We start from the raw sequence: 24,913 nt of genomic DNA on the forward strand, positions 1-24,913 counted from the left end.
GTTTGAACACGCTAGAACTGTACACTAATGACAACGTTTGCTTCTTTTTGGTGAACACTTCCTCTGTGTCGAGAACCTTCTACCGGCACATCCTTTAACCTCCAAGAGACCCTGCAGGATCGGACGCGCCTGCCCTTCCTCCTCGCTCTGGGGAATCCAATGCCCTGGAGCTGGGCCGACACGTTGGGGCCCCGCCTGCAGGGGGAGCCCTTTCTCAGCTCCGCGTAATTGTTTCCAGGTGCAAAGGAGGCCAAGGTCTTGTCAGATCTTCAGATTCTCAGCAGAGGCAGAGATCTCGACTTATACTTAAAATCTCCTGATCTTACACCCTGACAACGAAGTTTTAGAAATTTTAAAGCACAGCACGGACCCAACACATCACATCCACAGGTGAGCTCGCTTTGGCCCAGGAGACCTCTGCCCTAGATGCTGACTTGTATGTTTACCTTTTGGTACTACTTCCTCCTAGGGCTCCGAGATGGATGCTTTATCTGCTGTGCCAGGCAGGGACGCGCGCGCTGCTATTGTCCCATCTTACTCCTCTCAAGGGAGGCAAGCACGTGCCCAAGGCCACTCGGTGGCTCGGAAGCAGGGCTGCGCTTCCTCTGAGTTCCCCGAAGGGGGCCGGCCAGGGGCGGCTTTCAGGCTGTCACTCTGAGCTGGCCGAGGCCGTGCAGGGAGGAAACAGGAGTCAGGGGAGGGGCGGGGGAGGAGACTGGGGTCTACCCGGTCCTCCTGAGCTCTGGGCAGGAGAGCCGTCCGGACCCGAGCTCCCACGGCAGGGCCTCTCTCCTCTGCTCAGGCCGTGAGGTGGCTTTCTCGGGGCCCAGGATGCAGAGGTGGGGACTGTGGGCCGCGGCCGTCCTGACCCTCCTCTCCGCACAGGCCTTTCCGCAAACGGACATCAATATCAGCCCAGGTGAGCACGGGGCCAGGGCCGGGAGGAGAGGAGGACACCCCGCAAATGCCTGAGCTGTCAGTGAGGCCTCGCTGCCTGGGCTGCAGGCCTGCCTGACCCAAGGAATGCTGGGGGGCCAAGCTGAGCCTCCTGCCAGCCCTGCCAGCTGCTCTCCCTCCAGCTCATGCGCATTGTGCTAGGGCCAGACGCAAAGAGACCTGGTGATAAATCCCAGCTTTGCATCTTCAAAGCTGTATGACCTGGCACAAGTTTCTTAACCTCTCTGAGCCTCAGTTTCCTTCAGAAAACGGTGGTCACAGTGGCACCCTCTGGGGCTACTGTGCAAGGGAGATGAGATAATCTGGGGTAAGTGCCTGGCACCACAGGAAGATCTGGAGATGGTATTTTTGTTAGGGATTTGGCATCTGGGCTCCGCAGTCCCACCTTGGCTGTGACAGCTGTTCCCAGGGAGCTGGGCACTCAGGAGGACATAGTTGTCCCTCTAGTGACCTCCCTGGCGGCCTGGCCCTGTGACACCCAGCTCTGCGGATATTCAGTGTCCCCAGGGATTGGGGTCCATCAGGCTCGGGCATGTGGCCTCCCAGTGTCCCACTTGGGGGACGCGGGGCTTCAAATGAGCTCAATTTCTTCACCCTTGCAAGAGGGAGGCTAGGGTGCTGACTCTGGGGTAGGAAGAGTCCAGAGTCCTTCAGGCCCTTCAAGGTGGAAGATCTTGCCCGTCACCTCTACCAGGAGGGTTCTTTCCAAACATGGTTTAAAAACTATAATAATACCAATAACAACAATATAGCCCTCACTATATGCCAGGCACTGTTTTAAGCACTTTTTACATATGGATTTATTTAATCCTCACAATAACTCTGTGGCAGAGATACTATTTCTGTCCCCATTAAAATAAAACTAACTGTAATAAAACATCTGTAAGATCCCCATAAAGCCATGTTATTGGGCAGTTACAGTGTTGAGGGGAATTTAAATAGTGGGGTGATAAGATTGCAAGGTAAAATACCTGATGTCCAGGTAAATTTGAATTTCAGATAAACAATAAATCATTTTTTACTGTAAGTGTCTCAAATATTGCATGGGATATAGGTTATGCTAAAAATTATTCCTTGTTTATTTGAAATTCAAATTTAACTGGGAATTCTTTTTTTTTTTTTAATCTGGTAACCCTAGTGATGGGAGATAAAGGGTGGTCAGTTCATTTGGGCAAGCATCAGGGGCTCTGGTCTGCCATAAACTCTCTGAGTGTCTGTATTAGTCAGCTCGGGCTGCCATAACAAAATACCGCAGACTGGGTGGCTTCAACAACCGGAAGAGTTCTGGAGGCTACAAGTCCAAGATAAAGATGCCACCTGATCTGTTACCTGGTGAGGGCCCTCTTCCCGGCTTGCAAGTAGCCACATGGTGGAGAGAGAGAGTGCTCTTGTCTCTCTTCCTCTTCTTATAAGGGCACTGATCCCATCATGGGGGCCCCATGACTCCATCTAACCCTAATCACCTCCCAAAGACCCCATGAAAACACCATCACATTGTGTGTTGGGGCTTCAACATGGGAATCTGGGCGGCACACAAACATTCAGTCCATAACAGTGTCTTTGCCTGCTTGCTCTTGTGCCTCAATATCCTCGTCCATGCAATGGGTGAGTAGGAGAGAAGTTGGACAAAATATCCTTGAAAGATATTTGTGTGTTCCAAGATCTTGCCTTTCTGCCCAGCATAAGAGGAAAGTCCTGAGGCTGAGTTTGAGAGTGGGAGTGATAGGGGGTCCTCTCTCTCTCACTAGCTTGAGGACATGGGACCTTTCTCCGAGCTTCAAGTTTCCTCCTGTGGAAAGTGAGGATGATAATGGTGTCCATCAAACGTTTTGGGGAATCTTCAATGAGATGATGCAAGTGAAGCACTTAGCACATAGAAAGCACTTGAAAAATGGCTTATTACCTTACTACTTCTGCCACTGTGGTTGTTGATGTTATGATAGAATTGACCTGGAGACACAGTTTTCTGCTGTGACAAAATGCCTTCAAAAAGGAACTTCCAGACATCTAGCCCCATGCCTCAGTCCCACTCTACAGATGAGGAGACTGAGATCCCTTCCAACCCAGCAACTTTGTACACCTCAGAGTTGGAGTTGGAAGGAAGGGTCCCGGAAATCCACTTGGCCCCATCCTTCCACAATACAGCTGTGGAAACTGAGGCCTACAGAGGCCAAATAATCTGGCCAAGGTCATCATCCGTCCAGTCCAGCAGAAAGCCCAGTTCAAGCCTGAGTGGATAAATCTGCTAGAGGAAAGTGATTTCAGTGCAGTAGAGAACGTGTGAGTTAAGTGTGTGTGCGTGTGTCAAGTGGGTGTGTGTGTGCGTGTGAGTGTGTGTGTTGATGTGCGACTAGGGAAGCCTTATCTGGGGTCTTGGTGAGCCCTTGCAGACCATGAAGGTGGGCGCACAACCATAGCCCTCCTTACTGAAAGTGGGCCTGGTTCTTCTTCCTCTCCTGCATCCCGAGCCTTTAGGTACAAAACAGAACAGGGTCATTCCATCCTTCATCCCACTGCTCTGGACCTTTCATGAACACGCAAATATATGCAAATAGTGCAACCCAGCCATACCCTTAGATCTGCTTTGGAAACAAACCTTTAGACACTTCTGAAAGACTGGGAAGGATTTAGCCAGACTAGATCCTTTTCCTAAAACCCTTCTCTGAACCTGGCTTTGATCACTTTGGTTACATGGATTAACAAATATTAAGTGCTTAAAAGAGGGCCTGGCACCTGGTAAAAGCTACATAAATATTTGCTATTATGATTCTTCAACCATAACCATAAAAAAGTTTCCTTTCCCTGGCTCCTGAGCCCAAGAACTTTCCACAGCAAAGGAAATTCTAGCAAAGCGTTTTGATGCTCAGTGCCTGCTTCTGCAGGGCTTCAGGGGTGGGAAGGGAGAATCAGTCAAGTTCCGTAGCCTCTTCCTCTCCCCTCCAAGAAACTGGTATTGTGCACTCAGCACCAGGATTATTCCAGGGCCCAGGCTGTTTCTGTTGTAATATCTCATGTTTACTAGAACACCTACTATAAGCCAGGCACTGGCTTCCCTGTGAAGTAGGCACTATCATCATGCCCATTTTACAGATGTGGAAACTGAAGCACAAAGAGGTGAGTTTCTAACTGGAGTCATCTAACTCCAGAGTCTAAGCTCTGAGGCTGGAGCACAGAGGCTTGGGCAACTGAGTGTCCCTACTTCCTAGAGTACACCCTTCCCCACCCTCCAGTCTGTATCATAGAGTCAGATCCTAGAGTACCCCCGCCTGGACACTCTAACCCATTCCCTCCCCCTCCTCTATGATCACAGAGCCCTCTGTATATTTCTAGAATGTCCCTTAGTATATGAGGACTCATTGCCATGTGTGCTATGCATTCCTCCCTCCAGACTGTGAGCAACTTGAGGGCACAGACCTCAAGCCAAATAAGCACCCAGGAAACATTGAATTATTACTTAATTATGTTGGTCTTAGTTAGCTCAGGCTGCTATCACAAAATACCATAGACTGGGAGGCTTAAACCATAGGAATTTATTTCTCACAGTTCTAAAGCCTGGGAACTCCAAAATTAAGGTGTTGACCAATTCAGTTCCTGGTGAGAGCTCTTTTCCTGGCTTGCACATGGCCACAGAAAGGAGAGCTCTGGTCTCTCCTCTTCTCCTAATGGCACTAACCCCATCATGGGGGTCCACCCTTATGACATCATATAACCCTAATTTCCTGAAGGCCCCAGCTCCAAATACCATCACACTGGGGGGTAGGGCTTCAACATATGAACTGGAGGGGGACACACAAACATTCAGTCCATAATGCTGTTAAACTGGGTGTTTAATATATTTGTCTTGCCAAATGAGAAAACCAAGACCAGAAAAAGATGTTTTCTGGAGGCACTGTAGTGCTTAGGAATTTTCAAGTCCATCAGACCTGAATCCCATCCTGACACTGCCACTTGCTAGCTGTGGGAGCGAGTGACTTAACATCTTTGAGCCTCGGTTTCTGCACCTATAAAATGGGGATGATACAGATACCCCTCCCAGTTTGGTCTCAACGGTTATATTAACCACGCAATGAATGGCCACTGTTATGAGCAATATAAAAAATCACCCAGTGCTGGCTCCTCTGTATCATGTGACCACAAAAGCAGCCTGGAAGGAGGGAGAACAAAGCTGAGGCATGAGAGGCCTGGGACCAGCAGTTCTGCACCCCAGAGCCAGGGCTCACTGGGAAGGGCCCACTGAGGGTGGGATGTGTGGACCAGGGAGACAGCAGGCAATGAAGGTGACTGAGCCCTCCCAGTGGCCACCTTCCCAGACACTGGGAGACACTTCCGACCCCCTGGGACATCTGGGGCCCAGTAGTGACGGGTGGGTGGTGGCGGGGAGGCCGCCAATGTGGCCCCCAGAGCCTCCCCCTCCACTCCCAGCTGGCTCTCAAGGCTGATCTGGGCAGGAGGAGGCAGGGTAGTGTATTTGTGGGCAGCTGGACTGGGGCCAGGGGAGCGAGCAGCCAGATGGTGTGGGAAGGTGACAATTTATTCTTTTAAAAAGAGAGAGATTAAAAAAACAAGTCCTGAACTCCGGTGGCATGTCCTCTTTCCTTAACAAGCTCAGAGCTTCCAAAGGCTTTGACTCCCACCCCAGCTGGGAGACCCTGGGGGCCTTTGGTGCTGCTAATTGAAGTAAAATACCATGTAGTTTGGCCTCTTGGTTTCCAGAGCAACAAGCTTCTTTGTGCATCCCTACCCCGCTTCCACCCCTCCCCTCTGTCACCTCCAGCCTCATCCCTCTCTCAGATTCCCAGCCAGGCTGAACCTTTTACAATTCTCCAAATGTTCCCTTCTCTCTCATACCTCTGGGCCTTTGCACATGCTGTGCCCTCCACTTGGAACACTCTTCCTCTGACTCTTCCTCATCCTTCAGGTCTCAGTAGGCAGTCTCACATCACCCCTTCCAGGAAGCCTCCTGGATCTCCAAATCTGGGTTATGTGCCACTTTTAGGTGCTCCTGTGGCAACACCTTTATTTTCCCCATCCAGAAGGGGACTCACTCTGGTGTCCTGTCATAATCACCAGTGGACACCCTGAAGGCAGGGTTGGGGTGGCCACCAGTTCAACTAGGGAGAGAAAGGGGGCAAAGAGAAGACCAGTTTCTAAAATAATTTGAGCGCTGCTCCCTCAAGTTTTTGCCTGCATGACACAAATCCATATTAACTGCATATCAATGACATTTTATTTCTGTGCTTATTTTTCTTAATGTCAGCCTCCAGAGAGTGTAAGATCCATGAGGTCAGAGGTCACCTCTGTGTAGTGTGCCACAGTATCTCCAGCACATAGCCAACTACCTGAGACCAAGTAGGTGCTCAAATAAGACTTGTTGAATGAATAAGGGGATGAATGAAGAGCCAGACCATCAAGATTGAGACAAAAGGAAATGGGCTTAAATGCAGCAGGAATCTCTAAATTAGGTCTGGAGCCACACAGCCTGGCTTCAAAACCCAGCTCTGCCACTTAAGAGCTGTGTGACCTCAGGCAAGTTACTCAACCTTTCTGTGCTTTGGTTTCTTCATCTATAAAGGGGGATGATCGTGGTACCTACCTTGTAGGATGTATGAAGACCAAATGAATTGATATGTACAAAGCACCTGACACAATGCCTGGCTCAGACGGAAGCTCAGTAGGGTTGGCCCTGGTTATAATGTCACCATCACTACCTGAGTGTCAAGCTATAAAGCTATAGAGATCTCTTCACCAGAGAGACACAGATTAGCAAAGGCTACTCTGGGTTCCAGGTTGATGAAAGTCCTTTAAGGGACTTCCCTGGTGGTCCAGTGATTAAGACTCCACGCTCCCAATGCAGGGGGCCCGGGTTCGATCTCTGGTTAGGGAACCTAGATCCTGTGTGCTGCAACTAAGAGCCTGCATGCTGCAACTAAGACCTAGCACAGACAAATAAATAAATATTTTTTTTAAAAAAGAAAGGAAAAAGAAAAAAGTCCTAAGTCTATTCCTCGTTTCTAAAATCCCAGAGGTAGGGGGTTGCCAGGCAGGGTGGAGTTCATTATCATCCCAGTGCAAGCCAGTGGCTCCTTTTTGCCTCCCAGGTCCTCCCAATTAAAGGCCTTTGCCTGCCCAGGTGGAAAGGGGAGTAATTGAGCAGTGACCTGTCACAGCCCCATTTTCTGGTATGTTTCACCCCAGGCATCCATAACCACCGCTTGCTCAGTGGAGAAAATCAAAGGGACCAGGAGTGGGGAGAAGGGCGGGAAGGTGGGGGCTGAGATTCTCCATTGCTAACGAGCTCCCTGGTGAGGCTGATACTGCTCCAAACAGCAGTCATGGCGCTAAGTAATCTGGAAAACCAGGATCAGTCAACTACCTTCAGTGCTGAGTTAGAAAAGTCCAGGCACGCCATCCTAGAGTCAAGGTACACCAGGTTGGAGGCATCAGGGCACATGGGCGGTGTCCACACCCTTCTCACCACTGTCCCCCAAAAGGGGCAGTTGACCCAAAGAAGCAGCATTTGATTTCCTAGCATGCATTTAGTCATTCAAAACTAGTTATTGCACACCTACTATGTGCCAGGCACTGGGGAGAGGGATGATCACAGCAGACCTTGTGCAGGGGGAGGCCAGACTGAACAAGAATTCACGGGGATGCGTGAAAGGAGGGATGAGGGGCTCTAGGAGCTCTTAGAGAGCCTCCTACCTCATCTTCTCTAAAGAAGCCACCATGTGGCTGAGACTCAAAGAAGAAACTCGAATTGGCCGAAGACAGGCCAAGGGAAGTATCTGCAAAGATGTGGACACACTTTGAGAAATGGCAAGAGCTGAAGCAAACCTGGAGCATGTTGTGAGCGACAGGGGATAAGCTGCAGGGGCAGGTGGGAGCCCTGCTCCTGAGGGTGATGGGCACTCCTGGAGGGCTTCGGTGAGATGAGATCAGGGTGTTGGAAGGATCCCTCTGGATTTGGAAGGTGAGCTAAGGCAGGAAGAACAGCCAAGCGGCAATTGACGAGGTCTCCGTGAGAGATGACAGGGGGAGGAAGAATGTGGAAGGGAAAGAGAAAGAGACAGAGACAGAAGTGGGGGAGGGAGAGGGAGGGAGGGAGGAAGACAGGAAGGAAAGGAAGGGAAGTGGAGAGGTGCTGGGAGATGGAATAAACGACTTAAAAATTGATTGGATGTGCGTAGAGGGAAAGAGAGGAGGTAAAGATGATTTGGGGCAAATATCCAACAATGCTAGACAATTCTGGTCAGTTCCAGCCAATTCTTGTCAGTTTTGTCTAATCAAAACTGTGTGTGTATGGGACTTCCTGGGTGGTCCAGTGGTTAAGACTCCACGTGTCCACTGCAGGGGGCACGGGTTCGATCCCTGGTCTGGAACTAAGATCCCGCATGCCGTGTGTGTGTGTGTGTGTGTGTGTGTGTGTGTGTGTGTGTGTGTACACTGTGCATTTTTCTGGGGAAAGAAAGGAACAGTAGCTTTAATCAAGACAGCTATACTGGGCCTCCCTGGTGGCGCAGTGGTTGAGAGTCCGCCTGCCGATGCAGGGGATACGGGTTCGTGCCCCGGTCTGGGAGGATCCCATATGCCGCGGAGCGGCTGGGCCCGTGAGCCATGGCCGCTGGGCCTGCGCATCCGGAGCCTGTGCTCCGCAACGGGAGAGGCCACAACAGTGAGAGGCCCGCATACCGCAAAAAGAAAAAAAAAAAAAAAAAAAAAAAAAAAAAGACAGCTATACTATAATATTTGATATCAAATAAATCACAAAGGTAGAGCAAATGTAATGGGGTATCCTAGGTTGGATCTTGGGAACAGAAAAAGAAAAAACTGGTGAAATCTGAATAACGCCTGTAGTTTACTGAAGAGTATGTACCCATATTAATTTCTTAGTTATGACAGATGTACTGTGGGAATGTAGGATGTTAACATCAGGGGAAACTGGATGAAGGTTATACAGGGACTCTGTATAATATCTTTGCAACTTTTCTGTAAATCTAAATTTATTTGAAAATAAAAAGTTTAATTTTTTTTAAGTGAAGGAAAAGAAAAAGAGATAGAGGACAAAGAGGGTGGAAACTTCCAGATCAGACCTTATGGTAAATTAGAGAACAGAAAACGTCTCCACTATAGACATCCAGAAATACAGATAAACTTTACAAACATCCTTGGAAAATTAAGCTGGGCTTCCAAGAAAGTGAGGAGGGCAACCAGGGGCGGGAAACAAAGTTAGAGATGGAAACCAAAGCAGTGGGCACATGCACGGCAGAGCGCTGGGTGTGGTGTCAGCCTCCCTAATACAGAAGCTCGGGCTTCACATCCACACCAGGGAGGGAGTGATGAGACTCGGGCCCTCTCACAGAGAGGAGACCCGTGAAGAGTCCCACCTTACAGGAAAGGATACGCCAAGTGGGGAGGGGGCAATCCTGCCTCTGTCAGAGAGATGATGAAATTTGTCAGCTTCCTCCCAAACTCAGGGAGGAAATGCAAGACTTCCCCTCTGCAGCTCCTTTGGTGAAGTCTGTACCATTAAATTTAGACACAGTGTTCTAGCAATGCCCCGGGGCTTTTAAGCCATGGGTTTATAATAGTTATATATTTTAACTCCAAAATTAGAAAAATAACACAAACTCTACTTCTTTTTTTTTTTTTTTTTTTTTTTTTTTTTTTTTTTTTTTTCTTTTTGCGGTATGCGGGCCTCTCACTGTTGTGGCCTCCCCCGTTGCGGAGCACAGGCTCCGGACGCGCAGGCCCAGCGGCCATGGCTCACGGGCCCAGCCGCTCCGCGGCATATGGGATCCTCCCAGACCGGGGCACGAACCCGTATCCCCTGCATCGGCAGGCGGACTCTCAACCACTTGCGCCACCAGGGAGGCCCCACAAACTCTACTTCTAATCGGTTGTGTGGCTTAATTTTTGTTAAAGAAACTACAGATAGGCTGAGAAATGTGGACGTTTGCTGTGATGTTTTGTGTTGCTGCCCTGTGCGGTTATTTTACATTTTGGAGTTCTGCCTTCCATCTAGGGCGAGGATTCTATTGACATTTGGGGTCAGAAAACCCTTTGCTGTGGGGCTGTCCTGGTCATTGTAGGATGTTTAGCAGCATTTCTGGCTTCTACCCACTGGATGCTAATAGCACCACGACTTCTATTTTCGACAACCAAGAATGTCTCTAGGCATTGTTTAATGTCCCCTGAGAATTAAAATCACCCCTGGTTGAGAATCGGTGCTCCAGGGTGATCGACTAAGGGGGGTCTGGGATGTGGCACTTTCAGATTTAGAACTGGAACAGTCCTGGGCAAACTGGGGTGGTTACATCCCCTACTTCCATCTCTAATATGAATAGTTAGGGTGCAAGATAATTATAGGACGGGTGAGAGTGGGGAAAGTGGTTTAGCACCAGCAAGTATGATACTCTTGGGCTAACTATTCTAGCCAACACCTGGACAGACGTGGCCACGTTTTCACCAATGAGTGTCCTCGGTTACAAGTGATGGGTGGAAAGCAGATGGAAATGATTTGCTGCTTCTCATCCATGCAAAGGGGGAACTGCTCCAAAAGCAGACCCCTGGGAATGATTCAGCCGAATCTCTCTGTGTGGAAGGAATGGGCAAAAGTCCCCACAGGGAGCTCAGCAACGCCCAGCATCACAAGGGGTCCTTCAGCCCTCTCAGCATCGAGGCAACATCCTCCTAGACCAATGCTCTCAACTGAGAAAGGAGGAGACCGAAGTCAAAGGAGGGGCAGGGAAGGGCCGAGGTCCTGAGCCCCCTAACTCCATAAGCAAGAGTTCTCTCCCTTTGCCATGTAAGGGAGGGTTAAGAGAGCAAATTCTGAATCAGCTGGCTCCAGTTTGGATACTGGCACACACTGAAAGACAGTTGGCCGGGACTGGTGGGGAGAGGTGAGACAAGGCAGGACTGACCAGCGCAGCTGCCTAGGATGGGGGAAGGGCTGGTTCTGATCAAACAGGAAAGCCCAATGGCTCTCATCAGGGACAGGTAGCCCAGATGGAAGCTGCCTGCTTAGCATAGCTCTATTTTTTTTTAAGCTTTATTTATTTTTTTAAAGTAAATTCTATCTATTTATTTATTTGGCTGCGTCAGGTCTTAGTTGCGGCATGCGGGATCTTTCATTGTGGCACGCGGGCTTAGTTGCCCCGCGGCACGTGGGATCTTAGTTCCCCGACCAGGGATCGAACCCTCATCCCCTGCATTGGAAGGCGGATTCTCAACCACTGGACCACCAGGGAAGTCCCAGCATAGCTCTATTGACTAAAGCAACTGTCCCGTTCCTTCCCCAGAAAAATTAATATAGATGCGTATGTGTGCACATACATGCATACAGACTTTTGATTTTGCATTTAATTTCAAGGGATTCACTGGACCCCTGAAGCCCATTAACCTCAGTGATAAAACCCTGAGCTAATCGTTAATAATCGTACTATTATGGAGCATCCATATATGCCAAGCACTCGGTGACTTTATTTGACCCAATGAGTTGACCTAGCAACCTGATGAAGTAGGGGCTGACACATGATTAACCATCCTCAGCCTTATTGGTTTCCCATGATGAAGTATCATGTGGATTTTTTTTTTTTTATGTTACAAGGAATACATTTTTTTTTAATTACTTTATTTATTTATTTATTTATTTTTGGCTGTGTTAGGTCTTCATTGCTGCGCCCAGGCTTTCTTTAGTTGCGGTGAGCGGGGGCTACTCTTCGTTGCGGTGCGCAGGCTTCTCATTGTCATGGCTTCTCTTGTTGTGGAGCACGGGCTCTAGGCATGCAGGCTTCAGTAGTTGTGGCACACGGGCTCAGTAGTTGTGGCTTGCGGACTCTAGAGCTCAGGCTCAGTAGTTGTGGCGCACGGGCTTAGTTGCTCCACAGCATGTGGGATCTTCCCGGGCTCGGGCTCGAACCCGTGCCCCCTGCATTGGCAGGCGGATTCTTAACCACTGCGCCACCAGGGAAGCCCATCATGTGGATTTTAAAATCAAAGACTTTGGTGTCAGGAGGCCTGGGTTCAAATCCCTACTCTGCCTACTACCAGCAGGATGATCTCAGGCAAGTCACTTAACCTGTCTAAGTCTCAGTTTCCCTCTACGTGCTTGACGCATCATAAATGCTCAGTAAAGGTGGTCCACTACTTCCTTATTCATGAGCCCAGCCAGCTATTACAGTGGCTTTGAAGGCAAGATTTCACACCCCTGGGCATCACAAAAGGGACCCCAAAGATCTTCCAGTCGGACAGCTGAGAAGGGAAGGAATGTGCCAGCATCACATGGCATGTCAGGCGCAGAGCTGGAGCTGGCACCCGGGCTTCTGGATCCCAGTCTAACAATGTCACCACTGCCCGGTGCCTGCACTCACAGATGAGCCACCCAACTGAGTTCCAGGCAGGTTCTCAGCATGCCTTTCTCCCCCAGTCAGTCATCTTCAGTCGTGGTTTCCAAAAAAAGTATATGCTAAGAGGCCTCCAGAGGGGCTGAGACTTTGGAGAACTTTAGTGTCTCAAACATGGGTTTTTGTTTTTTGTTTTTTGTTTTTTTTGTGTGTGATACGCGGGCCTCTCACTGATGTGGCCTCTCCCGTTGCGGAGCACAGGCTCCGGACGCACAGGCCCAGCGGCCATGGCTCACGGCCCAGCCACTCCGTGGCACGTGGGATCCTCCCAGACCAGGGCACGAACCCGTGTCCCCTGCATCGGCAGGCAGACTCTCAACCACTGCGCCACCAGGGAAGCCCAAACATGGGGTTTTTATTTGTCCCTTTTCAGAATTAAGAACACATCCTGAGCCCCAGTAGTTCCACGGGCTAAAGATATAAATAGTCTTGACTACAGTAGGGAAATATACACCTTGGCCAGAGAGCCCAGAAGTACAGATTGAAATAAGATACCATTTTTTTGCTTATAAAATTTGCAAAGATTGCCATTAAATAACACTCAGCGCAGGCAAGGCCTCTGTGTGGTGGGCACTCTCAGACATCACCGTGGGAGTATAAATTGCTTTCAGGAGGCGACTTAGCAAATTGTATCAAAGCCTTAAAAATCTATCCCCAGAAAATCATCAGAAATGCTGCAAAAACTTTATGCGCAAGCCTTTTCATCTCAGGATTATTTCTAATTGTTTTTTAAAAAGAGAAAACAATCTAATTATCCCAAAATTGGAGAATGATTAAATAAACTCTAGGGGGGCCACTAGGGAATATTAAAGAGCTATTTGAAACAATGTTTACAAAAATTTATAATGACATGAGGGGAAATGCTTATACTCTTAATTTTTAGAAATCAGAATACTGACAGGGGTGTATGGTCAATATAATCACAACTGCATTTTTAAAAAAATCTTTGCATTCAACATGACAAGAAGAAAAACACTCTAATGTAGTAACGTTTTCCAAGGATTCTATAATGAGCACATATTACTTTTATTATTTTGTAAACTTTAGGTATGTGTTAATCATAAGGCGACACTTTTTACTTTCATTCTTAAAAAGATGTCATAAGCTGTAGCATCAACGTTTGCACGGCCAATCTTCTTCCCAATCCGTATTCTCTCTGCCCCCAGCCATGCCAGAGCTGCCCCAGGCTTCCCTGTGCCCACTGTTTTGGATGGAGTTCAAAGGCCACTGCTATAGATTTTTCCCTCTCAATAAGACCTGGGCTGAGGCTGACTTCTACTGCTCTGAGTTCTCCATCGGCAGGAAGTCCGCCAAACTGGCCTCCATCCACAGGTGAGTGGACTCCTCTGTCCTCTGTAGCCCGACCAAACACCCCCTTTGGAAAGGGGTGTGGAGAATGGTGTGTCCCACTGGCGTTTCCCTTTGGTAATTGCAGCTTTTATTCAGCCCAATTTCTCATTGAAACTGGCCTTGGCAGTAGAGGACAAAGCATTTAGCAAGGGTAGCAAACAGCAGGCTGGAAGGTCCATTTTTATAAGTGCCGATCTTGTGCTGTGCCCTGTTCTGTATCACAGGGGGTTTGACCCTATGATATAACTCACATAATATGTATGTAAAGAACATAACATAAGACATAATAACTGACATTTATTTGCTAAGAGTTTATAAGCATCAAGTTCCCGCAAACCATATTAGGTAAGTATCCTCATTTCACAGATACAGAACCTGAGGCTCCAAGAAGGTAACTTGCTATAAAGTGGTGGAGCTGGGATTTGAACCTGAGCAGTTGGGTTCCATAGCCCACCCACCAAGGCCTCCTTCAGTGTTCCTCCATGCCTCCTAAGCCCCAGCCATGCTCACCATCTCGAAGCTCTCCAAAGTGGTCCAGCCCATTCACACCTGCATACTTTGCACATTGTGTTCCCTCCGCTGGGAATTCCCGTCCCTATCTTCTCCTCCAGGGAGACACTTCCTTAACCTTCCAGACTCAGTTCTGCCATCTTTCCACCGAAATCACCCCTGACTCGACGGCACCTGACTGCACTCACCACCCACCTCTCCAGGAGCACTTTCTTCATCACTTTAGTGACTTCTTTTCACATCTGTCTTCCCTGCTGATTTGTGGGTTCTTTGAAGCCAGGTGTGATGTGTTCCATTGCCACTAAACTACAAATTTACAATCTTACCTCATTTTTCAAGAATCTCAGAGACTTGAAGTTACAATGACGGTTGGTTCTTTATGCTTTAGAGTCCCTGAGTTTTGTTAAGAGTGGGGAAGGGGTCCTCAATCTTAGTTTCCAAAGAAGTCTTGAATCCTTGCATCAACTCATCCAGCAGATTTATTGAGCACCCACTGCATCCTTGGTGGTGCTGAAGAATATAGTGAGGTAGTCAGGGTCTGACCAGGAAAACAGGAACAACTACAAACATTTAACACAGAGAGAATTTCATACATACACAAGTGATGGACTCTGAGAACTTAAAGAAGCAGTAGTGTATCTAGAGATTCACACCAGCAGGAAGCCAACTCCAACCCTAACTGGAGGGCGGGCCAGTCCTATGGGAGCTAGAGCCACAGAAGGCAGACAGCCCCTGCCAGCACCTCCCCAGGCAGAGAGGGAAAGAAATACCCTGGCTTCTCTCTCCCTCCCATCCATCCCATCAGTGCCTCCCATTACATGGAGGGCAGCTGACATGGAAGCCTGGGAAAGGCGATCTTTGGGGGTCAAATCCCCTATGATACAGAGCACAGCACGTGACTGGCATTTATAAAGATGGATAAAATAAGTTCTCAAAAATAACCAACCTACAGAGGAAAATGAAATATATGTAATAAACAGTAAATTTAAACGTGATTCCAAATGAAGATTTCCCTTTGGCCAGTCCACAGGAAGGACGGCTCAACCTGTCTCACAGTGCATGTAATCTATCCTTGGTTTAATAGGCATTAGAAAGGATTCCAGCCAAATTCAGGGGTTTTCCAAGAGCCCCTGACCCAGATCCTGTTCCTTTCTGCTTAAACTTACCTCCTTCTTCTCTTCTCAAGTCCTGACATCCCTCTTTTTCTCTCTTATACTAACGTTTCCCAAATGTTATACCAGCATTTCCTATCTTATACAGGTAGTTTTCCACTTTGGTATATAATACTTTCCCAAAAACATGTAGAAAAGTTGAATTTGCACAACGCATTCATCTGTTATAAGTTCAGTTCCCATAAAGCTAGACAATATTATAAAATCTCTAATTTCATCTTGTCTTTGAGACACAATCCAATTTTCTAATTCTGGCATTTTTTCATGCTTTGTAATTTTGTTCTTTTCCTTCATAATTAAGCACACTATCAACTTATGTTCATGGAGCATCTGATTAAAGTTTAAGGTTTTCATACTTTCAGCTTACCTAATAATTTCCATCTTTGCTTCAAGTGACAGTTGAATTAAGTTCATTTGATCTCTGCTTACTACTTGCAGTAGCACCTTGGGCCTTTCTATCTCCCAGTTATTTTGACCAGATATGGGGAAAATGCAATAAAATATTGAAATAGTTTCCTGAGCAGGTGCCACCGAGCAAAGATGGCACTAGTGCTAAACTGGCTGGGCAGCCACTCCCCCAGATGACCGCTCACCATGCATGTTCAGCAGTTGATGTAGGATACCGTGAATTGTGCATGAGAGGGGCACTTGGGGATGCCAGTGCCTAGCTGGGTAGGACCAATGGCAAAGACCCATTGGACTGGAGTGCACTTTGTCCCCAGAAATCTACCACTCTGATATTAGACAGAACACACTATCTTGGAACATCGGCATTGAATAGAGCCTGTTGATGGTGTGAGATAAGATGTCAAATAGAAAAAAGGCGTCGTGTGGGTCCGTGTTGGTCTCTCTCTTTGGGGAGACCAGCCCATCAGAAATAGAAAACTAAACCAACCAGCCTGCCCTGGGGAGCATGGAAACTTTGTGCTACAGGTGGGCAAGAATTGGATAGAGGGTGCTCATGGAGGCTTTCCTGGAAGAACTAGGCCTGGATCAGGATCTTGAAGGCTTGGGAAGCTTAGGGAATGGGGGCAGCAGATGTTCAAAAGGAAGAAACCTGTGCAATGTTATGTGCATTGATTGAGGGCATTAGAGTCAGTCAGCCCTAGGCTGGTCCCCACTCCACCACTTCCTACCTGGGCGACCTCGCCCAAGTCCCACAAACTCTCTGAGCCAGAGTCCTCAGCTGGGAAATAGAAGTAGTCACACTGACTTTAAGGTTGAGGGGCTTTAGAGGAGATAAAAATGCATCTGAAGTTCTTACACAAGTGCTTGGGTAACTCAATGCTCCATGGTGGGAGCTGTTATTATTTTTATTAATTATAATTATGGGCGTCTCAAGAGGTCAGTGCTTACTTAGCGTGCGCACGTCAGATCATCTTTCCGAGGGCAAGTAAGCCTTGACTCACCCACCCTCTTTCCTTTCCATTGCCTCTAATAATATCTGTCTTAGTCCTTTTAGGCTGCTATAACAAAAATATCACAGACTGGGTGGCTGATAGACAATAGAAATCTATTTCTCACTGTTCTAGAGGCTGGAGTCCAAGATCAGGGCTCCATCATGGTCAGGTTCTGGTGAGGGCTCACTCCCTTATTTGCAGATGGTCATCTTCATGCTGTGTCCTCACATGGCAGAAGGGGCGAGGGATCTCTCTGGGGCCTCTTTTATAAGGACACTAATCCCATTCACAGGGCTCCACCTTCATGAACTAATCACCCCCAAGGGCCCCACCTCCTAACACCATCACATTAGGGGTTAGGATTTCAACATATGAATTGTGGGGCAAGGGACTAACATTCAGTTCATAACAATATTTGTTTAGCAATGCCCAGCATGTGACTGCCTAGAGCACTGTGTTGAGAAGGATTCTGAGAGCCAGAATTCTGAGTGCTTCTGGGATGGATTAAGAATGTGTTCCACAAACACAAAATTAAGGAGAGTAGATATGTGTGCTTTGACTTGCCACCAACGCCTCAAGCAAAAGGAAATCTAGTGGTGGGTGTTCTAGACAAGGTGGCAGCCTGTAGAGAGTGGTCATTTAGAACAGCAGTCTCCAACCTGTTTGGCACCAGGGACCAGTTTCGTGGAAGACAATTTTTCCACGGACCAGGGCGGGGGTTGCAGGGGTGATGGTTCGGGCGGTAATGCGGATCATGGGGAGCGGCAGATGAAGCTTTGCTCACTGGCCTGCTGCTCACCTCCTGCTGTGCGGTCCAGTTCCTAACAGGCAGCAGACTGCTACTGGTCCAGGGCCCGGGGGTTGGAGACCCTTGATTTAGAAGACGCCAATGGGAGCAGATATACACCGTTGTAATGTAAAGGGTACCTCAACATAGTCTTGTTTTGAAGTGAGTTATTGGTTAGGTGTTTGTTAGGTCTGGGGCTGATTATTATTACTTTGTAATGACTTCTTCAACACACCAATGTTCACCTTTTAGTGTCATGTGGAAGCCAAAAATGTGGAATCCCTTGTCCAGTGGGATCTGTCCCTCTGGGTCTGTGAACTGCTTGAGTGAACCATGCCTGTTATTTGTTCGTTTTCTGTCACATCCCTTGCCCACCCTTCTCATCTCTGCAAATGACATTTCCCAGATTCATGGATATTGAGGCACTAGGTGAGCAGTTGCCTTGGCCCCCCTCCAGGGCCTCCAATGCAGCAGCTCCAAGTATCATGTCTACACACAGCTACAACCCCAGGAAGGGAGGCAGTGGTGGAAACTGGGGCCTTTTCCACACACCACTCTCCATTTATAGGGGAGGAGAATGTTTCCAAGACGTCCTCTACCAATTCCCCCATACATCTAATTGGCTGAACTTGGTCAGATGGCCAATGTTAGCTGCAAAGGAGGCTGAGAAAGTGAAATCTGACCTTCCTAAATTTGGTTGTAGGCAACGGGCAAAAGGATTAGGAATGACTGTGAGGTAGGTAACCTGTAGCATCTGCCGCTGTGCCTGTTTGATGTGAGGATGAAATGAGTTCATGTATATAAAACATTCGGCATAGTACCTGGCATGAAATCAGTGCTCAAGAAACATTTTAATGACCTGAAGAAAAAAAATCTCTGTGCTCCTATCTATCTATCTGTCTATCTATCCATTCATCCATCCCTATTTCTCTGTTGTTTTTGGCAGCAGACTGCCTCCAGGGTCCTCCATCAATTTCTTTTGTTGGGTGAATTACTTTATAAGCTCTTTGAAATAGGAGGTGAGAATCCCCCAAGAAGACACCAGTGCCTTCTGCTATGGTTTGAATGTTTGTGTGCCCTCAAGATGCATATGTTGAAATCCTAATGCCCAATGTGATGGTATTAGGAGATGGGGCCTTGGGGAAATGCTTAAGTTCTGAGGGTGAAGCCCTGATGAATAAGGTTAGTGCCCTTATAAAAGAGGCCCCACAGAGCTCCCCTGCCCCCTTCTGCCATATGGGGGCACAGCAAGAAGTCTGCACCCAGAAGGGGCCCTCACCTGACCATGCTGGCACCCTGATTTTTCATTTCCCAGCCTCCAGAACTGTGAGAAATAAATTCCTGTAGTTCATAAGCCACCCAGTATGTGGTATTTTGTTGTAGCAGCCTGAATGGCCTAAGATACCTGCTGAAGAGGGTGGACTGATAATTGCAGGATTTGGTTTTGCTGAGTCGTCTATGCAGCTTCAGGCCTTGAGCTGAATTTTCCAGCAAAACAAAAGATCTTGAAGATGTTCTGTGAGAAAGGATTAGGAGGGAGGAGGCTATGTAAGGACTGGCGCCGTAAGGAGGGCTTTTGAGAAAGAGCAAAAACATCCAGTGGAGATTTTCGTTATTTGATGTGTACAATGCAAAGTCAGCTCCTTTCTTTGTCTCTTCAATATAATCCACCTTGTTTGCTAGTGTTTTTACATTTCTAGGATGAGTAACAGTGTATGCTGAGTCCTGCTTTGGACCAAATCCAGAGATGCCCCTGAGAGGACAGCCCATATGGGTGCCTTAGTTTAAAAAGGAAAAAGAGAAAGCAGGACTGCATCACATCCTCTATTTACTTTGGTCTGGGAGGGCTAACAAAGACTTCTGTCCATTTTCAACTCAATCCTATGGCAAGAGGCAATGAGTAACATGCTACCGGGTTTCTTACCTTCGCAGCTGGGAGGAGAATGTCTTTGTGTATGACCTCGTGAACAGCTGTGTTCCTGGGATCCCAGCTGACATCTGGACAGGGCTTCACGATCACAGGCAGGTGAGGAAGTGCCGACCATCAAGCCCTTTTGGAAGTTCCAGCCAAGATTCCATTTTGATTTAACCAGCCTTTCACATGGAACCTGTGTGCCAGGTCACTGCTATGTGCCCAGCACACAGAGAGATCAGACACGATAATACCCAGTTAGAATATGATAATCATTGTGAAAGAGGGTATTATGGGAACATATTGGATGGCCAGGGATGGCCTCTGTTTAGGTTTGGGTTCTCCAAAAAGCAGACACAAAAACGTGATTGGATGGGTAAGAGGCTTTTGAGGGAAAACATTGGCGAAGGAAAAAAGACGGGAGGGTTGAAGAGGCAGGGAAGACCTTCAGGCCACGATGTGGGTCTGAGCCCTGTGAAAGAAGAGGGGGAGGGAACAGCTGAGTGGGGAGAGCCTTAGATCACAGCTCACCCTGGAAAGTCTTAGCTAAGCCAGTGGGGTGTCCCCAGGCAAAGGATGCCCATTCCAGGAGTCCCTCATTGGGCAGGAGCAAGCCAGCACTAATACCCCTGACATGCTAAGTCACTAACTGGGAAGAGCATGGAGGAAGCACAGTCTCACTGTGAATACAGTGCTGGGTCCAAGGGGCTTTCAGTCAGCCATGCTTCCTCAGCTGGTCCTCCTGAAGGAGCTCTGAGCAGTGCACATCTACAGCTGCTACAGCCTCCCTGGGTAAGAGATATTTAGGCTAACATCTAGTGGATAAATAGGAATCAGCCGGAGGAAGAGCATTCCAGGTAGAGGGCACAGCATGGGCAAAGGTCCTGAGGTGGGAGAGATCACGGCACACTCAAGGACATTAAAGACTAGTGTGTCTGGGATGCAGAGTGGCGCAGTGGTGAGTGGAATAATGGTGGAGAATAAGGCCAAAGAGGCTGGCTTGGGCCAGAGCTCATACCTGGCAATATCATGGCACACTCCACCTGGAGATTTGGTCTCCACACTTACCATGGAGAAGTTGTATCCTGAGCATCTCTCCTGCATGTATGCCTCCAGCCCTGCCTCAGATAGGGTTCCAGTTCCAGCTCCTGTTCTGCCACTTACTGGATGGTAGGTGACTGGGACTTTTTTTTTTTTGCATCTCTGAGCTTCAGTTTCCTCAGCTGTAAAATGGGATGACAATAATAGTGCCTGGTTGTAAAAAGTAAATGGGCCAAGGTATGTAAAGGACTTAGCCTGTGCTCGGCACACTGTGAGAGCTCATTAAGGGTGGTTGAAGTTGCTGTCAAAGTAGCAGAAGTGGGACTTCCCTGGTGGTCCAGTGGCTAAGACTCCGTGCTCCCAGTGCACGGGGCCTGGGTTTCGATCCCTGGTCAGAGAACTAGATCCCACATGTATGCTGCAACTAAAAGCCTGCATGCCACAGCTAAAAGATTCTGCATGGGGCTTCCCTGGTGGCGCAGTGGTTGAGAGTCTGCCTGCCGATGCAGGGGACACAGGTTCGTGCCCCGGTCCAGGAAGATCCCACATGCCGCAGAGCGGCTGGGCCCGTGAGCCATGGCCGCTGAGCCTGCGCGTCCGGAGCCTGTGCTCCACAGCGGGAGAGGCCACAACAGTGAGAGGCCTGCGTACAGCAAAAAAAAAAAAAAAAAAAAAAAAGCTTCTGCATGCCACAACTAAAGATTCTGCATGCCGCAACAAAGATCCTGCGTGCCACAACTAAGACCTGGTGCAGCCAAATAAACAAATATTAAAAAAAAAAAAAAAAAAGTAGCAGAAATATCAATAGTGGCCAGACTCAGTATAGATATTTTTAAAAATCAATAGAATTCATCTGGCAAAAACTTGTATAGAAGTTGTAACATTAAAAAACCAAAATGTCCCATTATAATAGTAACTTTAAAATTGGCTTATGAATATACTTAGAGTTAAGGAACTTGTATAACAAGACCTAAGAATAATAATAACAAATGATACAGTAAAAGGACTTGTTTTTATAGTTTTCTTTTCAAGCCTAGGCACCACATGCCAGGCACTAGCTAAGTCTCTTAATGCTTTTAATTCATTCAATTCTCTCAATAATTCTCTGAGGGAAATATTAGCTCTATTTTATAGTTGTGGAAACTGAGGCTCAGAGCCCTCAACAAATGGCAGCTAGTAATGTTACCAGCCAGAGCCAGAACCAAACTCAAGTTTGGCTGCTCATTGCTCAAAAGACAATGTTCGAGAGACAGGGTTGGTAGAACAAGAAAGATACTTTATTCCAGAAGCCGGCAACCTGGGGAGATGACGGACTAGCATCCCCAAAACCATCTCCCAGTTGCTGGTTAGGAGACAAAGGCTTTAAAGGGGAGTTTCAGGGGTGCATAGGCAGGGGGGCTATGAGCAGAACAGCACAGCCAGCTCCGACAATCACCTTGAAACTGGTCATGCGGTGGTTGGATCAGCATCATTTTGATTGTTTTAAGCATAATCTTCAACTCCAGGGTCAGTTTGTTCTCACTTCCTTGAGGCCAGTTCTTGGCACTGAGCTAGCCATAGATTCAGTACTGCTCAAGATGGAGCAGCTTATGTCATGGCTGCAGTCTGGTCATCATGCAGTTAGCTTTTTCCCTCTGATGGCAGTCATAATATCTGCAAAACAACTCAGGAATGTGCATAGGACACTGTGATCTATATCTTTCAGGAAGGAACTAAAGATTCTGTGACTCTATTGTCCTAATCATTAACTGTTTGAGCCTGCTTTTTTGTGACTCAGGGAAGGTCTGGGAGACTATAACTTTTCTGAAAACAAGAGGCAGGGAACATGGAGGGGCTTTTGTACCTGGGAGGGCCCTGTAGGGTCCTGCTCAGTTTCAGTAATGGTGGTTAATAATAGTATATCAGGGCTTCCCTGGTGGCGCAGTGGTTGAGATGCAGGGGACACGGGTTCGTGCCCCAGTCCGGGAAGATCCCACATGCCGCAGAGCGGCTAGGCCCGTGAGCCATGGCTGCTGAGCCTGTGCGTCCGGAGCCTGTGCTCCGCAGCGGGAGAGGCCACAACAGTGAGAGGCCCGTGTACCGCAAAAAAAAAAAAAATAATAATAATAATAATAATAGTATATCAGATAAAAGTGAGGGCTTCTGCACTGTTAGATATGGTGGTATTAGAATGTTACCCCAAGCTGGAGCTGGCTCAAATGCCTGATCCTTCTCTCCTTGGCTTGCTTCCTTTCCTCTGGGTGCAACCCCCCAGGAAGGGCAGTTTGAATGGACAGACGGCTCATCCTATGACTATAGCTACTGGGATGGGAGCCAGCCGGACGATGGCATCCATGCGGACCCAGAAGAGGAGGACTGCGTGCAAATATGGTACCGACCCACCAGCGGTGGGTGCCCTCGAGACCAGGGCTCTTGCAGGGGTGCTGGGGAGGTGCCAGGGATAGCCAGGAAACTGTGAATTATTCAACACCTTGGAGAATGACCAGAGGTCACAGGGGGGTGAGGGGGTGTTAGGGGCGTGGCAGTTCCCTATGGTGGATGCATTTTAAACAATGTTTAATGGTGCGTTGTTGATATGCAAACTGTGATTTGGATGGAAAGACATTAGAGATAGAAGCATGAAAAAAAGAAAGAAACTTGTACAGAGACCAGAGGATGGTGCTTTTATGTCATCTCACCAACGCACCAGAGGTGGCTCGTGCCCCTGGACATTAGAACAAAGGGATGCCTGGAGGAGCGCCCATGTGTAGTAGTGAAAAGAGTACCCAGATGGGTACAGGTACTGGCCCTGTTGCTTTCTAGTTCTGTGTCCTTGCAGGCAATTACTTATTCTCTCTGAGATTCCCTTTTCTCTTCTGTAAATGGATTTAAAAATCGTTGCGGGCTTCCCTGGTGGCACAGTGGTTGAGAGTCCGCCTGCCCATGCAGGGGACACGGGTTCGTGCCCCGGTCCAGGAGGATCCCACATGCCGCGGAGCGGCTAGGCCCATGAGCCATGGCCACTGAGCCTGCGCGTCCGGAGCCTGTGCTCCACAACAGGAGAGCCCAATACAGTGAGAGGCCCGTGTACCGCAAAAAAAATCGTTGCTACCCACAGGGCTGTTCTGAGCATTGAAGGAGATACAGTTGATACAGCACAGTGGTAAGAGCATGGACTCTGGAGTTGAATGTCCTTGTCTGAACCCCAGCTCAACCACTTATGAACTGTGTAGCCCAAAGTAAGTGCCTTAACCTCTTGGTGCCTCAGATTCTCCATCTGCAAAATGGGGCTAATGACACAACTCACAGGGTTGATGTGAAGGAAAAAGAAGATAAGAGACATACAGTGACTGCAATGGTTTGCATGTGGTATCAGCAATCACCACCATCATCGTGAACCACAACGTCACTGCTCACACCAATCTTAAGAAGTAAAAACTATTAATATTTCCATTTTGCAGATGAAGAAATCAAGACTCGGAGAAGTTAAGTGATTTATTCAAGTCTGTGCAGCAAGCAGATATGGCGCTGGGTTTCAAGCCTATATCTACTCCAGATGCAAGTGCTGAACTGCTGCCATTCCCACTCTGCTCCTTGTTCTTTTTCTGATTAGGGGAGGGAGGCATGGCACAGCGACTTGCTATCCCGGGAGCCAGAGCTGGGCCACTCTGGGTGAGGCTTGTCCTGTTCCTCCACAGTGGCAAGTCAACACTAGCCTTATGAGAGAGTAAGTCTGGACAGCAGCCTCATTAAGCATCTGCAGAAAGGAATGCCAGTGTAGACACCAGGCCTACGGGAGAGGACTTTTACTCTGGTGGGATGGCAGGGTTACTTTTACTGTGGTGGATGGACCTTCACGCAGAGTCTCTGCTTTTTCCCATCACAGCTCTGAGGTCATGGAATGATAACACCTGCAGCCGAAAGTTCCCCTTTGTCTGCAAGATCGCAGCTCTGACCATTCACTGATCCAGTCTCGCCCTCTCGGAGCAAGCCCAACTCCAGCATCGACTTGTAGATGTACCTAATGTAAAGTCGACACTCAATAAACGTAAAACACACAGAGGAGACAAATCTCTCAGACAGAGATTTTATACAAGCAAATCTTAAGATACAGAGTGATCACTTGGTGACGAGTGACAGGAAAACCAACTCAGCTGGCTTGATAAATGAAGGATGGTGGATTTATTGGTCCAAGTAATAAAAGTCCAGGGGTTGTTCTAGATTCAGAGTTGAATCTCACTGGCCTGGCTCAGGGCACATGCCCATTCTTGAAGCAATCTCTTTGGCATATGCTGGTCGGCTAGACCCTGCTTAGATGCACATGGCTGGGCAGGAGGGGTGGGGTCAACATCACCTGAACCACATGGGCCCAAGGAGGAAGGTGGTTCCCCAAGGAAAAG

General features: G+C 48.1%; 1 protein-coding gene across 1 annotated transcript; it reads left to right on the forward strand.

The window, feature by feature from the left end:
* Positions 1–831: 831 nt before the first annotated feature.
* On the forward strand, positions 832–24,479 carry CLEC19A (C-type lectin domain containing 19A; the record flags this gene model as incomplete). The annotated part of the gene is made up of 5 exons (XM_082644762.1): positions 832–919; positions 13,529–13,694; positions 19,514–19,607; positions 22,789–22,921; positions 24,400–24,479. 5 exons carry the CDS (start codon positions 832–834, stop codon positions 24,477–24,479), a joined length of 561 nt encoding a protein of 186 aa, XP_082500888.1.
* Positions 24,480–24,913: the final 434 nt, after the last annotated feature.

Source organism: Mesoplodon mirus, assembly GCF_964341445.2.
Source record: "Mesoplodon mirus genome assembly, chromosome: 15".
Taxonomy (NCBI): domain Eukaryota; kingdom Metazoa; phylum Chordata; class Mammalia; order Artiodactyla; family Ziphiidae; genus Mesoplodon; species Mesoplodon mirus.